The sequence below is a fragment of the Cyphellophora attinorum genome (genome assembly GCF_001299255.1).
Source record: "Cyphellophora attinorum strain CBS 131958 chromosome Unknown Contig8, whole genome shotgun sequence".
NCBI lineage: Eukaryota > Fungi > Ascomycota > Eurotiomycetes > Chaetothyriales > Cyphellophoraceae > Cyphellophora > Cyphellophora attinorum.
The window spans coordinates 960637-974434 of record NW_017253236.1 but is presented as its reverse complement, the minus strand read 5'-3'; the positions used below and the strand labels follow the sequence as shown (position 1 = coordinate 974434).

At 53.9% G+C, this 13798-nt stretch overlaps 4 protein-coding genes across 4 annotated transcripts; 1 reads left to right on the top strand and 3 right to left on the bottom strand.

Annotated features, from left to right (window-relative positions):
- Positions 1 to 364: 364 nt before the first annotated feature.
- Positions 365 to 2859, bottom strand: AB675_5666 (uncharacterized protein; the record flags this gene model as incomplete). Its single annotated transcript, XM_018145897.1, has 4 exons — positions 365 to 1686; positions 1741 to 2261; positions 2347 to 2457; positions 2504 to 2859. 4 exons carry the CDS (start codon positions 2857 to 2859, stop codon positions 365 to 367), a joined length of 2310 nt encoding a protein of 769 aa, XP_018002030.1.
- Positions 2860 to 4811: 1952 nt separating this feature from the next.
- On the top strand, positions 4812 to 9649 carry AB675_5665 (RWD domain-containing protein; the record flags this gene model as incomplete). The annotated part of the gene is made up of 6 exons (XM_018145896.1): positions 4812 to 5473; positions 5525 to 5866; positions 7519 to 8060; positions 8136 to 8228; positions 8885 to 8956; positions 9009 to 9649. 6 exons carry the CDS (start codon positions 4812 to 4814, stop codon positions 9647 to 9649), a joined length of 2352 nt encoding a protein of 783 aa, XP_018002149.1.
- A 46-nt stretch (positions 9650 to 9695) lies between these two features.
- Positions 9696 to 11531, bottom strand: AB675_5664 (tRNA (guanine(10)-N2)-methyltransferase; the record flags this gene model as incomplete). The annotated part of the gene is made up of 1 exon (XM_018145895.1): positions 9696 to 11531. The coding sequence occupies one exon, from the start codon at positions 11529 to 11531 to the stop codon at positions 9696 to 9698; it is 1836 nt and encodes a 611-aa protein (XP_018002038.1).
- Positions 11532 to 12004: 473 nt separating this feature from the next.
- On the bottom strand, positions 12005 to 13673 carry AB675_5663 (Choline transport protein; the record flags this gene model as incomplete). The annotated part of the gene is made up of 3 exons (XM_018145894.1): positions 12005 to 13342; positions 13393 to 13497; positions 13554 to 13673. 3 exons carry the CDS (start codon positions 13671 to 13673, stop codon positions 12005 to 12007), a joined length of 1563 nt encoding a protein of 520 aa, XP_018001781.1.
- Positions 13674 to 13798: the final 125 nt, after the last annotated feature.

Sequence of the window (13798 nt, the reverse complement as noted above, 5' to 3'; positions counted from 1 at the left end):
ATGCACATAGAGACGAAAGCGTACCTAGGTCGGTGACCTCAGTTGGGAGATTTGCTCTATGGTCACCAGGTGTTTGTAGCAAGCGAGCACATAGGGCAGGATTTCGCGACCGCGAACAAGCTGAAGATCAACAATGAGTACCCGTAGAATTATCGTGAATGTGGTGCACAACATGTGAGACCTGCGCCTCCTCGACTCTGCGACGCTTGTTGCACAACATCGGAAGGCGAGAGATCGGCCCACGCCAGAATTGCGATACCGACATCTGCAGAGAACTCCAACCGCATTTCCGTGACGCAGGCGACACGCAGTGCTGCATTGACCTCACCACGTCCGGCGTCACAAGCATTTTGCCCCGACAGTCTCAAATGGTCCGTATCTGCTCGTCTTCTTCTTGCTCTTCGCCAGGGGAGGGCAGCGGACTCAGACCGGAACTCACGCTCGAACTATGACGGTGATGCGATGGCCGCGCAGGCCACTGTACTGGTGAGATGGGCGACCGCTTAGTGTTGATTGAACCGGTAGTAGCGCCAGCAGTCGTCTCGAAGGCCGCTGTCTCCGAGATTGACGAAATATGCTTAGCCTTCGAGGATCGCGCTGCTGCCGGATTGTGAGATGACGGAGACGCGCTCATTGCGCCCTTGTCAGGTTTTGCACCTGTGTCAGAGATTATTTGCGCCGCACCGGCGTCGCTCATTTCAGAAGGAGCTTGCCCGCCACTAACCACTCCGGGCGCATGGGTGCTTTGTTTTCTGACGTCTGATCTGCTGACATTCGGCGACTCTGCCCCATCTGAAGCAATTGTGTGAATACCGCTCGTTTGCGATGTCCTGTGGTCAGGTGTGTAGACTTCGTAGGGTCCTTCGCCGCTTCCTGGATCTCTGTGGCGAGGCGGACGCGCAGCGGCAGTCGATTGAGACCATCGGTGAGTGCTAGCGTAGCCCAAGCCATCAAGCTCAGGTGTCTGAGCGGCTTCTGGAACAGAGCCCGCCCCATCAGTATCGGAATTGACATCTTTGCCTTGCGTAGACCCGACAACGGTGCTTCCTACCCAACGGTCGATCCAGCTTTGCGCTGTCTCATCTGTCGCGCCAGTTTTGTGACCCTGGATCTGTTCAAGCTTGCGTCTTCGAGGACGCCATACCAAGCAGAAGAACAACAACGCGATGATCGACAGGCCAACGATGACGCCCACTGGCACGCCCGCCTTGACGGCCAAGTCGCGGGACTTGGTTCTATCTTCTGGTCCCCCTGTTCTCGGTGTGGGCGACGACTTCGTATACGGTCCCAGTGCAATAAGTTTATCAACGTCGTATGTCGTATTGAGTGGAACTGCAAGAGGAGAGCCTCTCACATTGGCCCACTGATCTTGCGGCAGAGCGCTGACAATCACCTCTGCTGGTATGTAGTCGTCATGGACCAGTGGATCGTATCTGCCGGTCCACTCCAGCGTGTTCATATCGAAGACGTCGACCAGCCGGCCGTCCTCTAGAGGCAGTGTTCCATCCTGTGTCCCGCCAATGACTATCATCTGGTTATCATATGGCTTGACACAAATGTGGCCATCTCTCCTTGTTCGTCCTGCTGGGAGCTCGATGAACCTGAAGGAAGGGATGCTGAGCACCCACACGCTGTCGAAACTGGTTGTGCTGTCTCCATCATAGCCGCCATAGAGGAAGATATCATCTGCCAGAGTCAATCAGTGAGCCTGGACGTTATAGAGCACATGGTTGAGCTTACGATGCGAGTCGGCTTTATGTGTCTTCTTGAAATGGGTGGATACCACACCACACGCCCGTGCTAGCCTCGGTGGACACGGCGATCCATCTGCGATAGCCTGCCTGAACCACGTTGACGATGCTACGTCGAACAGGTGTATTTCTTTGGTGAAGTTGTTACCTTGTTCCATGCTATCGTTGGTCCATGGTCCATACGGACTGAAGATGTCGCTTGGATTCAAAACACCACCAACAGCGACAAGCATGCCTTGCTCGCCAGCAGGAATCCAGGCCAGGGTGGCCTCTGCTCGTGACTGAATGCCGACTCCAAGGGCTGGTATCGTCCAATGCGAGACCGTCTGTTCGGTTGTATCCACGATGACCAGTCCATCGGAGAGAGTCAGATTGTCGATGCCATCGTCGACACCGATGGCTTGATTGTCAGGTCTCTTCAGCCCACCGAAGTAGAACCCACGGCTTTCACTTGGTGCATTGGCGCCAGCACCCGCAGTCAACTTGACTTGAAAAGCCCCGTCATTCGGCCTGCGGAATTGGTCAGAGTGCTCCTGCCCGGTCGACCGAGTGTTTCAACTCATGTCCGCAGAGGTTGACGTGGAATATAGCTTACCTATATGCTGGGTTGGCGTTCCGAAGGGTGTTTTCTCTTCCAATCGTTGGGTCGAACAGCACATCAGAGAAAACGACATTATCGACCAGAGCAGGATTCGAGAAAGCACCTCTGGTCAATGGTCAGCGATTCGGGGAGCATTCTGAGATGCTCTTACCCATAGACGTAGATTTCGTCGTTGTCGGCGATCATAAATCCATCCTGACCGATAGCTGAGCCTTCTATCCTCTTGTCGTCCAGCGCTCTGAACAGTGGCGGTGCTTGATTGTCCGCGACGTCAAAAGAGTCGTTGAGACTCAATCGAAAGAAAGAGCCGTTCTCATATCTGCCTGGGTAACCGGTCTTGCTTTGCGGAATCTGAAGCAGACCTCCTTGGAGGAAGATATCTGTTTGCACGACTGCGCCGCGAAGTCTGTTCCATGAATGAATTTCTTGAGGAGTCAAATCAGCCCTGGTCATCTGCCAGAGATTAAGGAAGAGACACAGGTGTCGTAGGGAAATCATGATGTACATATTGAGACGTAATGTGCTAGGTCGTAAGAAAACACATTTTATCGAGACTGGCAGGAGCAGTCATGGACTCAGACCTTTGGGGCGGCAGTCATGCTCCGTCAGCAAGGCGATCGGCTCTGAGTCGTGGCAGGCGAGTTTGTCCCACAGACGTCCCGTAGCTCAAGAAGCCACTGATGCGCATTTCGTTCAGCAATCAGGCGAACACCTTCAACGGCACATGCATTCATGTATCTGAAGGCTTAGAACGTGCGAAAACAACCATCATGTGCTGATAATCTCAGCATGCTCGCGGGTAAAGTTTGCAGTAGTCCAGGCGCACAGCGCCAGAGCTGCTGGATTGAGCGAGAGCCAGACTCAGGTCGATGAGGTTTGGGTCGGCTCGAAAGGGACCGTTGACTATACGTGCCATGGTCTTGACGCTTGCGTTACGGAAGTTGATCACAGCTGCTGCTTCTGCTAAGTGAATAGTCTCCGCAGCCATGGGTAGGGGCCACGACTGCTTCGGAATCGAGATCGTGACCGTCTGGGCCAGAGCTAGACCTACGTCGATTTTGCAGTCCTCCACTAAGTTACATGGCCGGCGAACACGTCTGTGTAACGCCGACGCCACCCACCCAGAAGCATCGGCACAAAACCGAACTGCTACATCGTGACGCGAGCATCAACACTGCGATCTGCAGCTGGGAGGTCCAGATCCGAGCTGGTAGCTCCTCAGTGAGTGGCGCGCCGCGGAGCTGCTTTCTGTGATCCCTCCACAACGCATGTCTTTTTCGGAAATGCTTACTGTGAAGGTGAGGCGATCATTCCAAAGAACAGATGTTGTACAACAGAGAGAGTGATGTAAGGAAGAGCCTCGACAGAAACGCGGGACAAGATATTGACGCGTTTTTGTGGGGATCTGGCGGCCCCCAATCGTGCGCATCTTGGCGATTCACGACTTGATGTTGTGACACCACAACCAATTGGCAACTATCATACGGCTAGGTGCGGCGAGTCGACAAGTCTGCCGGATTCCCTGCGTGTCTGAGCCTCGCGCGTAGAAAATCAGCCTCAAGAGATGCTGGCTGCGGCGTCGCGGACGGACACTGCGGGAGACCTGAGCACGTACAGCACTCCTGCGAATTCTGGTCGGGCATACCTTGCGCACGACTACAGCCTACTTCTTTGAAGTACCAACGGGATACGAGTGCTTTCTGCTGTGTTCCAAAACCTCCTAGCGCGTCTCTGGTGGTGTGCCAGAGATGTGGTCCGACTGTCCACTGTCGGCAACGCTGCACAGTATGCGGTATGCGAAAGCCGGTTGGATACGCTCCACGGCGTGAGCCAGGGTACCGGAGCCATCTCAATTCGCTGCACAGACTTCTTGTCGCCATGTCACGCCGCCTGATCTATTGATAGCTTGTGCAGTTCGCTGTACTCTACATTTGCGTTCTTCAAGGTAGGGTGACGCCAGAAAGCGCAGTCAAGGTTGCAGGAAGCGTGTGTCTTTTGGATCAGCCTCGAGCTCGATGTCTTCTTCCCTGTCCAAGGATCCGGCACGTTGCTATTCTCGGGAAACTGAAAACTCCGATTCTGCGGAACCGGTATCACCAATGCTGTGGTGCGCAGGAAGCTCGCCTACTCCTGCTCGCCGATCATACTGGCTGCTCATACCAGCCAGCCAAAACGCTGCAGGCTTTCGTCTACGCTTCCCAGCTTGAATAGGCTAACCATGATTCAGAACTGACGTTCTGGCAGATTCGGTGACGCAACCTCTAGGTGCCGTCGATGTTGCGTACAGCGAAGGCACAATTCCGTCCACACTTTCGGACAGGATCTGCAGGGTAAGGTGAGAACAGCCTAAGTCGACTCGTTCCTCTTGAGACTGCTGAAGATCTTCGCACCGTGATCGAGCCACCGATCCCACAACGAATGCATCGGCAAGTACGCATTCAGAAGAGAGGAGTGCCGCTATGAGAATCCAACGTTCAAGCCTGCTGGCTCTTGTGCTATTTGCTGGCACTCACGCGGTAGCTGGAGGCAGCGGCGGGTATCTCCCACTAACGGCTTCTGCCGGGGCCTGGCATGATGTGCAAGAAGTGACGGCGACTGTGTATTCTACGTTGCTCACTACAGAAGTCCAGTACCAAACCATCACCAGCGTTCAGCTGGAATACAAGACTGCAACCTTGACAGAGCTACAGCCTACGACAACTACGAATTACTTCTCTGTGACCGTAACAGAGTTACAGCCAACAACAATATTTACAACGTTGACAGAGCTGCGGCCAACAACAACCACTGTATTCCTCTCCGTGACCGACACCACGACGGAAATTCGCCCGACCACGATTTTCAACACTCACACCGAGACGATCGACCATCCTGTCACAGTTGTTTACACACAGACCGAAACAAAAGTTCAGCCAAGCACTGTCGTTGAGATTAGATCTAAGACTGTCACCACCACACTCAGTGCCCAGACCGTGACTGTGACCTCCAGTGCCGCTGTCACGAACTGCCGTCTGCCTCCTCCGCCCGCGCTTACTGGTCTCGTGCTCTGCCCATCCCGAATCGTCAACCCTACCTACACGCCAAGCACGCCTCTACCAACAGACTACCACTGGGGTTGCCCGTGAGTTCCAGGCAAACCTCGAGATAACACTGACTGACAGACAAAATACAGTCCCGGAACGCTCTGCACGCCTTCACAAGAGAACTGCAACTTCGAGCGAAGTTCGCCCGAGAGCACATACTTTTGCGCTCCCGAGGAATGCAAGCCCATGCCAGAAATACCTGCCTACGTCAATGACACCACAGGCCCGTCTGCCACTGATGCGGACTGCGGCTGGTTCGAACCACCGCCTGGCTTCTTCAACCTCAACCCTGAAGACTTCGGCCTCAGCTACGCTATATTCGACATCTACGGCCAGCCCGTCTGCCCAGCCCCTACTGGAAATTGGGGAGACAGCACTTGGGATGACTGGCATGAAGCAAACCGCCGGGCAAATCACCTCACGGGTACAGTGTACGTGGGACCACGAATCCGCTCGCTCGCCTCAAGCAGCGACAGTCATCTGGTCCGACGGCCTGTTATGCTCTGTTCAACAAAGCTAGTATTATCGGTCAAGATGTTGCCTTCACGCTATCTAGATTCTGTCCTGCGGGCACGCCTTTTCGGATCGCTATGGGCCAGTGCGCTGGTTGTGCTAAGGAGCATGGCGCGGAGGGTGCGGAGACGAGCTACCCGCCGTTGCAGGTCTATCTCAATGCTTGCAATAAGGCCTGAGTCGGTATCCAGGTGGCATGGTGCCTAGCTCCCTCTGCTGATGGGTAGGTGTGGTGTTTGCAACACCACGATGTGAGTTGCAGGGTCGCAAGGAACAGAAGCCGCATGTGTCATGGGTATATTGCATCAGTTGTCGAGAATGGACATACAGCGATGCGTCCCATCCGCCGAGACGTTGTAAGCTATCGCGTGGCCTATTAGATAATCTCCCTGTAGACCTTTAACCGATACAGCATCATATAACCAATTGCAGACGGACTGACCGAAGCCGGATGACATGCATGGCGGTTGTGTCAACCGGATTCGTATGAGACCGACTCAAAGCTCGTCATCCGGTCTCACCAAGTAATACCAGGCGGGAAGTCGTCGTAGTCTCGCTCCTATCATGCCAATGACAAAGGTCTTGCAACGAGAACGTCATCTAATGCAGCAATGGTGATACCTTTGATCTTGAAGGCTGGTCTGTAGGCAATAGGTTCTGCAAAGTTGTTGTATGATACACTTGTACAATCCGGTCTTGCGAATATACTTCCAAACCGGAACACCACCATTACAGACTGCTACCCACCAGGTTGATGGGTTCGATGCTGTCCAGGCTATCTTCAGCGTTGCGCACCACACCATCCCTCCTCGTGCCTACCAGACAGCTCCTACACTGTCATGCTGTCCGGATCTCGAACACGAGCTCGCATGCAAGTCAGCTTCTACCATGCCTCTACCGGCTTAGATCCTCTCCATAGCTTCGGCAATCGTGCATGAAATCGTGCTATCTCGCGACGTGCAGGAAGTAGTGCTTTTACCTGAATGCCACTACAACAATCTCAGGATGCAACAATATTCAGCTGCTGGGGATCAAATGCGCTTCTTGAGTTCCTACCTACGGTTGCGAGTTATTTCGGTAACACGATTGGAAGTATCGTTTCTGCATGTGCCCGCCAGTGCTGCTAAGCACATCGGAGCTGGCCAAGGAACCCTCCTCAAGCTGGGTCCGTCCATCGAGCGCTGGTAAGGATATACACCACGGATGATGTGTCTCCCAATCGCTTGCAGTCGAGCGTTCTAGGCATACCATGGGTGTCCAGATACGACTGCTGGCGTCTGGCTGTGCCTGCTGGATGTGGAAGGCCTGACCGTGATGAGGACTTCTGGAAATCACGACGAGTCGTATAAGAACCTACGAATGACGTCCGTCAAGTAAGTCTTCGCTCAGCACCTCTTCATTGCACACTTCACCGATATCTGACACGACTACTCGCTCAAATCCGTTGCCAGCAATATGTCGTCGCTGAAAGGCAAGGTGGTAAGTTTACCAACTCGAGTGGAGTTTGGACCTGCCCGGGTTGCCCTTACTTCGAGACATAAACGTACTGACGTGGTCAACCACAACACAGATCGCCATCACGGGCGCCGCATCTGGCATTGGGCGTGCCACTGCTCAGTACCTCGCCTCTCACGGCGTTCTTCTTTCCCTTTCCGATCGCGACGTCGACCGGCCTCCAGGCAACGCTGGAATCACTTCCCAAGATCTCCGACTCCAGCAAAGCTCATCTTACCGCACACGTCGACGTGACCTCCGAGTCCGCCATCAACAAATGGATCGACGACACAGTCAAGCATTTCGGGTACCTCGATTGCGCAGCCAACGTTGCAGGCACGGTTACTAGCGAGCCAGTACCCATTCGAGCCTCGACGGAAGAGATCTGGAGCAAGCTCATGGACATCAACGCTCGAGGAACCTTTTTCTGTCTGCGCGCCGAGCTCCAGCAGATGAAGCGCGGTGGTAGTGTCGTCAATGTGGCAAGTATTGCAGGTCATGTTGCTGTGCCCGGGTGGAGTTCGTACGTCGCGAGTAAGCATGCTGTGATCGGTCTCACGAAGGTTGCTGCCCGCGAGGAGGGTGAAAATGGGATTCGCATCAATTGTGTTGCTCCCGGTAAGTCGATTCCTTGCCCAAATCAAGGTCTTGATGGAGAGATATTTCTGACGGTTACTGCTGTAATCAACTTAGGCTCCATCATGACGCCTCTTACAGAGCCAATCCCAAGCGAGTACAGAGATGCCTATGTCAGTACGCAGTCTATGAAGCGGTGGGCTGAACCGGGTGAGGTAGCCAAGGTCATTGCCTTCTTGCTGAGCGATGAAGCAAGCTTTGTCACTGGGGCTTGCTGGAACGTAGATGGAGGGCTGCTATGTTGACCCAAAGCATTCCAAACAGCACCCTTGGGGTCATCGGCGCCTGTGGTAGACTGTAACAGCATCGAGACGCACCTGAAGCCATGATAATGCAATAAATACGCAGTTCCTCACACTTGCGGGCGTCAGCCAGCGACATGTATCGAAGCTCCAAGCTGGCGATATCCGTAGGCACGTGCTTGATAAGCCTGTTGACCATTCCTGGTAGCTGAACGATGATAGTGGAACGCGTTACCTGTGAGAGCGACGATGCACGTAATCGTACTGTAGCGGCCTTGTCTACCATAAGACACATTTCATTGAGTATCTACAATCCAGAGATGCAAATGCGAGAGGATCGACGACCTGCGCAGTAGGTATGTGAGGAGCTGGTAGGACGGGCAAAGAGGTCAGGTAGGTGAGGCAGACCGAGCATTACTTGCATGCGAAAACTACCTATTACTAGCCCATCCAACGTACCTTCGTAGATTATGTTGGCTTGGCATATATCATTTTGGCCCCGCAATTGGGAGGTTTCAAGTATTTCTATACGATGGATGAAAGGCGGCAGCTAGCAGTCCACAGGCAAGATGGGCGCGGACGAGCAGCAAGAAGAGCGTGAGGTGCTCGATTCGATCTTCCCGGATGAGATTACAGGTACATAGCCATCCACACAGACCAGACGTCTTTCACTAATGCCCTCGATCAGACTTGTCCGAGAACTCGTTCCGAATATCTATAACGCTGGACGCACCGCCCGACTTTCGTGACGAGGGGGTAGATCCTCCGACAATCTTCCTCACTGTCGCTTATCCAGAGGCATATCCAGATGTCGGGCCGCATCTGGATCTCGCGCCCCCTCCCAACGCGAGCAAGCACCCACTCTTCGATGTGTCGGAGGACAAAGCGCAGTTGCTCGAGGCTCTGGAGCCCACGATTGAGGAGTCACTCGGCATGGCTATGATATTCACACTCGTCAGCACACTGAAAGAAGCGGCCGAGCAACTCATGGTGGACAGGCAGAAGCAGAAGAACGAAGTGCAGGAACAGGTCGTGCGGAAGGCTGAAGAGGAAGAAAACCGCAAGTTCTTCGGGACTAAGGTCACGAGCGAACGTTTCCTTGAGTGGCAGGCTAAGTTCAAGGTAGAAATGGAGGAGAAGGAACGGCTACGACGAGAAGAGGAAGAGGCGGAGGAAAAGAAGAAGGGCGGTGCAAAAGGTGGTGCGAGAAGCGAAGAGAAGAAATTGACAGGCAAGGAGCTATGGGAGCGTGGTCTGGTGGGCAAGGAAGTCGACGTTGATGGAGATGATCTTGCGGAGGGCGTCAAGGAAATCAAGGTGGGGGCGTGAGCGACCCAGCCAGTCTACGATTCTCAGACATTGAGGAACGCCGGGTTCACCCACCAGTATCTTCATTGCTATGGACGGTGAAAGCTTGGAAGTAGCGCCGCCGGAACGGATTCAGATCGTCCGCCTTGTTCGAGCCTGCCTCTCGCTTCGCCACACCGGCTTTCAGCCCATCGATGAGCAGGGTCTCAAGGTCACCAGGCCTTCGCTCGTATACGAGCAGACTTCGGCTCCACCGATTGAAGCGCTGCACACAGACGTGTCTCAAAATTAAGGCATGGTGCTTGGGAACTGCGACTTCAACTTTTCGACCGAGCTCGTCTTCGTTCGCGCTTGGCATCCAGAAAGCAAGTCGTCCTCCATCGACCAGCGTTCTGGCTGCAAAATCAAGTACATCACCCAGCATCCGTTCAAAGCTGTACGGCTTCTTGGGCGCAACATATCCCGGCAGAGTATGTGCAGGTACGCCGTCGATCAGATGAGGAGTTCTTGGACTATCCTCATGGTCAAGTCCGACTGGGCCATTCCGGGTCCCCAGCACTTTCAAGCCTTCTCGAACACCGTAAGGCGGATCACTGATGATTCCGTCAAGCCACCTACGACCGCTCGTCTGAAAGGGCGTGTTGACCAAGTCACTGGTCAAGCAACCACCGAACCCATCCTGGAGGCCGTACTTCTTGACGTTCTTGCCCACACCGGCATCAAGGCCATGATCACTCTTTCCCCGGAAACTTCTTCCGTCAATGTCGCTACCCAGCACCCATGCACCGAGCTCAGCTGCTGCAACAAGAAACCCACCAGTCCCGCAGAACGGGTCCAAGAAGATCTTTCCCGGGCCCGCCAGCGCGACATTTGCTGTCATCAACGCTAGCTCCGCATCCATCGAGGTTGTGCTGATATACGGGCGCTTCTTTAGGTCGTGTCGCTCAATGAGCGGCCTTAGCGTCTTGGTCGAGATCGTACGGCCGAAGTAGAGCCTCCGCAGCTCGCGGCGAGTATTGTCAAATGCTGCAACCTCGCCGAGCCCGTCACTTATTGGAAGACTGGGTGGGCCCTCCCATTCTTCGAAGACAACCCATTCCTGGTTGGCATCTTTCATCCGGACCTGTCCCCCAAAGTCAAGATATGCGAAAGAGTTGATTATGTCTCGCTGATCAGGTGAAGAGCGCGAGTGATTGAACGAATCGATGGTGAATTTGAACTTTAGTGTTGCTGAGTTCTGGTAAGGTGTCCATCGGTGCTGTGACATCTTGCGAGTGGAGGTATGGAGATCGCTGTACAGGGGATGCAACGGTGTCTTGGGAGATGGTAGAACGGGACCACTATCATCTGGCGGCACCCCAACAGTGTTCGGCATAGCGCCAGTCCCTCGACAAGTGACCAAGTGCCCTTGAAGGCCTGCTCCAGCCAAGCCCCAGATCTCATAGATGCCTTTCGCCTGGACAGCTCTTCGTACAAATTCTTGTGCAACATATGACAGCAGAACCTCGTCAACCTCGAGCTCTGTCCCCGAATCTTCCGCTTGCACTCCCGCCACATGCAGTCCCTCTTCCGCTGTAGTCTGGCTCTGCTCCACACCATTGCTGATAGTCGCCGGCCGCCCTACCTTTTGACTTGATCGAACATATAATCGAAAACGGACAAGACAGAACGGACTCCCATCTTCGTAGCGAACAACTTCAACTTCGATCCTGACCTTATTCGCTGCAATACCTCGACCCCTTAAATGTGCCGCAAGTCCTTCAGTGAATCCTGAGGCTGCGTTGCCAGGTGCTTTCCGCAGTGACTCATTCAGTAGGCGTTCGAGTGCTTCCAGCTCAGCTGGTCGGAAGGATGTGTGGGTTTGTGAGAAGCGGATAAGGTACAAAGGAAGCTGGGGTGCCATATCGATGTCCGGCTGAGCGTGACTCTTGGATCCGTTGGCGCTCGACGGTTGTATGTTCGCCCTTACTTTGTAGACTCAGACCTTAGGGGACAGGGCGAAACTCTTGGGGCGGCTTGTGGATCCAATGTCTTTGCAGCATCTTTGTGTCATACGCTCAGATGATGGCCTAGTCGTGGCGCCTGTCATGAGTCAATCTGGAACAGTCCATCTAGATCATTGGTAATAACAAATGAGTATTTTCTGTACGAAGGTGAGGATAGAACTTGATGCCAAGATTCTTCAAATGACGGGAATTTTACTTGGCGGTCAAGTTGGTAAACTTCGCAGTGACCCCTCCGTTCGTCCCTTCAAGGTATGCACAGAAACGATGTGTTATATTGCTTGCTAAGTGACAGGTTTCTGAGAGAAGAGAGATCCCGCCGGCAGCTCTCCAAGATGGATATGGTTTACAGAAAGCCAAATATCAAATTCGACTAGTAGTCCACTGGTCGCTGGCTCTCAACCGGCACCTTGAACCTCCTCTTACCCGTGATGAACCAATCCGCAACAGCCGCGATCAACACCGCACCCATAATTGGTCCCGCATAGTTCATATTTGTACCCGTCACCGGCATGAAGGGTGGGAAGGGCAGCCAGATGAGGATGAAGATACCGTAAACGACGGCAAAGATGTTGATAGGTAGGCCCGCCGCACCAAGCTTAAATGGTCCATAGTCGATTCTCTCGCCGCGGAGTTTGGCGATGACGATAAAGAGGACGGGCAGGACGTAGGAGAGGTACAGGCCGATAGTCGAAAGGCCGAGGATGGCGAAAAGGGCGGTCGAGGAACCGACGTTGATGACTTGGAGGATCACGATGACGGTTGAGACGAGGCCGAGGGCGTTGAGAGGGATGCGGAGTGTTGGGTGGACGTAGCCGAAGAAAGATGAGAAGGGCAATCCGTTGTCGCGAGCGAAGGCCCAAGTCAGGCGGGAGACGGAAGCGAGGGAGCTGAACATGGCGATCATGCCGTTCCAGATGATGAATGAGCAGAGGGCAATGGTTGCGGCCTTACTGCCGGTCGCTCCGTAAGCGACCTGGATGATGGGATAGCCGGTCGGTGTGGTGAGCGCTGCCTCCGGGTCGCCGAGACAAAAGAGGATGGTGATCATGAAAGCGAAGGACATGGCACCATTAATGGCCAGACCGAGGACCATCGACATCGGAACCTTCTTCTCGGCGTCTTTCACTTCGTCGCTCATGTGCAGTACACCGTCGAAGCCACCCAGTGGGAAGACCGCCGACAGCAGACCTACACACCATTGTACGCCCTCATTGCTCCATCCACTTAAGCCAAAGCTGTTGGTAGCAAAGACAAACTCGGCCGAGCTCCGTGGAGCGAGAGCAGCCAATGTGACGACCCAGGCGATGAAGAAGACGATATGTGTGATTCCACCGATAACTTCCAGCGATGGAAGGAGCTTTCTCGCGAAGATGTTGATAATGATGGGCACAGCAAAGATAGCCCAGGCGAGGAAGGTGCCGTGCCATCTTTCATAGGCATAGTTGTCATTATCGAGCACAATGAGACCCTGGATGAGTGTTCCAAGAAGGAAAGCTGGCTGTGCACAGGTTGTGATCCAGGCGAACACGGTGATCCAGCCTTGCAGCAAGCCCCAGAAGGCGGGACTGCCGAAGCCTCGAGGTGCGAACCTGCTCGTCCATCGATACTGGGCGCCGACTGTTGGGTTCATCGAGGCCATCTCAGCCAGTGAGGCAGCAAGAGCCAGAGAGCCTATCCAGGCAATCACTGTCCCCCATACCAGAGACGTCTGTGTACTGTCAGGCAGGGAGCTTCGTGAGCAGATCGGCGCATGCTTACAGGACCGCCGTTCAATAAACCGGCCTGAAACGACACCGCTACAGATTCCCATGTTGCTTGAAGGTTGGCACCGAAAGCCACTGTTGGTAAGAATGAAATGTATCGCTGTGCTGTACATCAGTATGCTATGGGCTGATCTTGGAGAAGGCTGTGATACTCACGTCAAGCTTCTGCTTTGAGCCGTAAGAATTCTCTTCTGATGTCTTTACGCCATTGCGCTCGGTCGTGTCGTTCCCGACGAGTTTGCCATCTATGTGGCTATCTCCCTTGTGCTCCTCCATCCTGTGTGAATTCAAATGATCCGATCACCGCCCTCTACGAAGCAGAAAAGAATGAGGACGACAACAGAAGCGATCAAAGTAGAGCAGGTGAGAAGTCCCAGAGGACAAAATGTGGCATGAGAAGG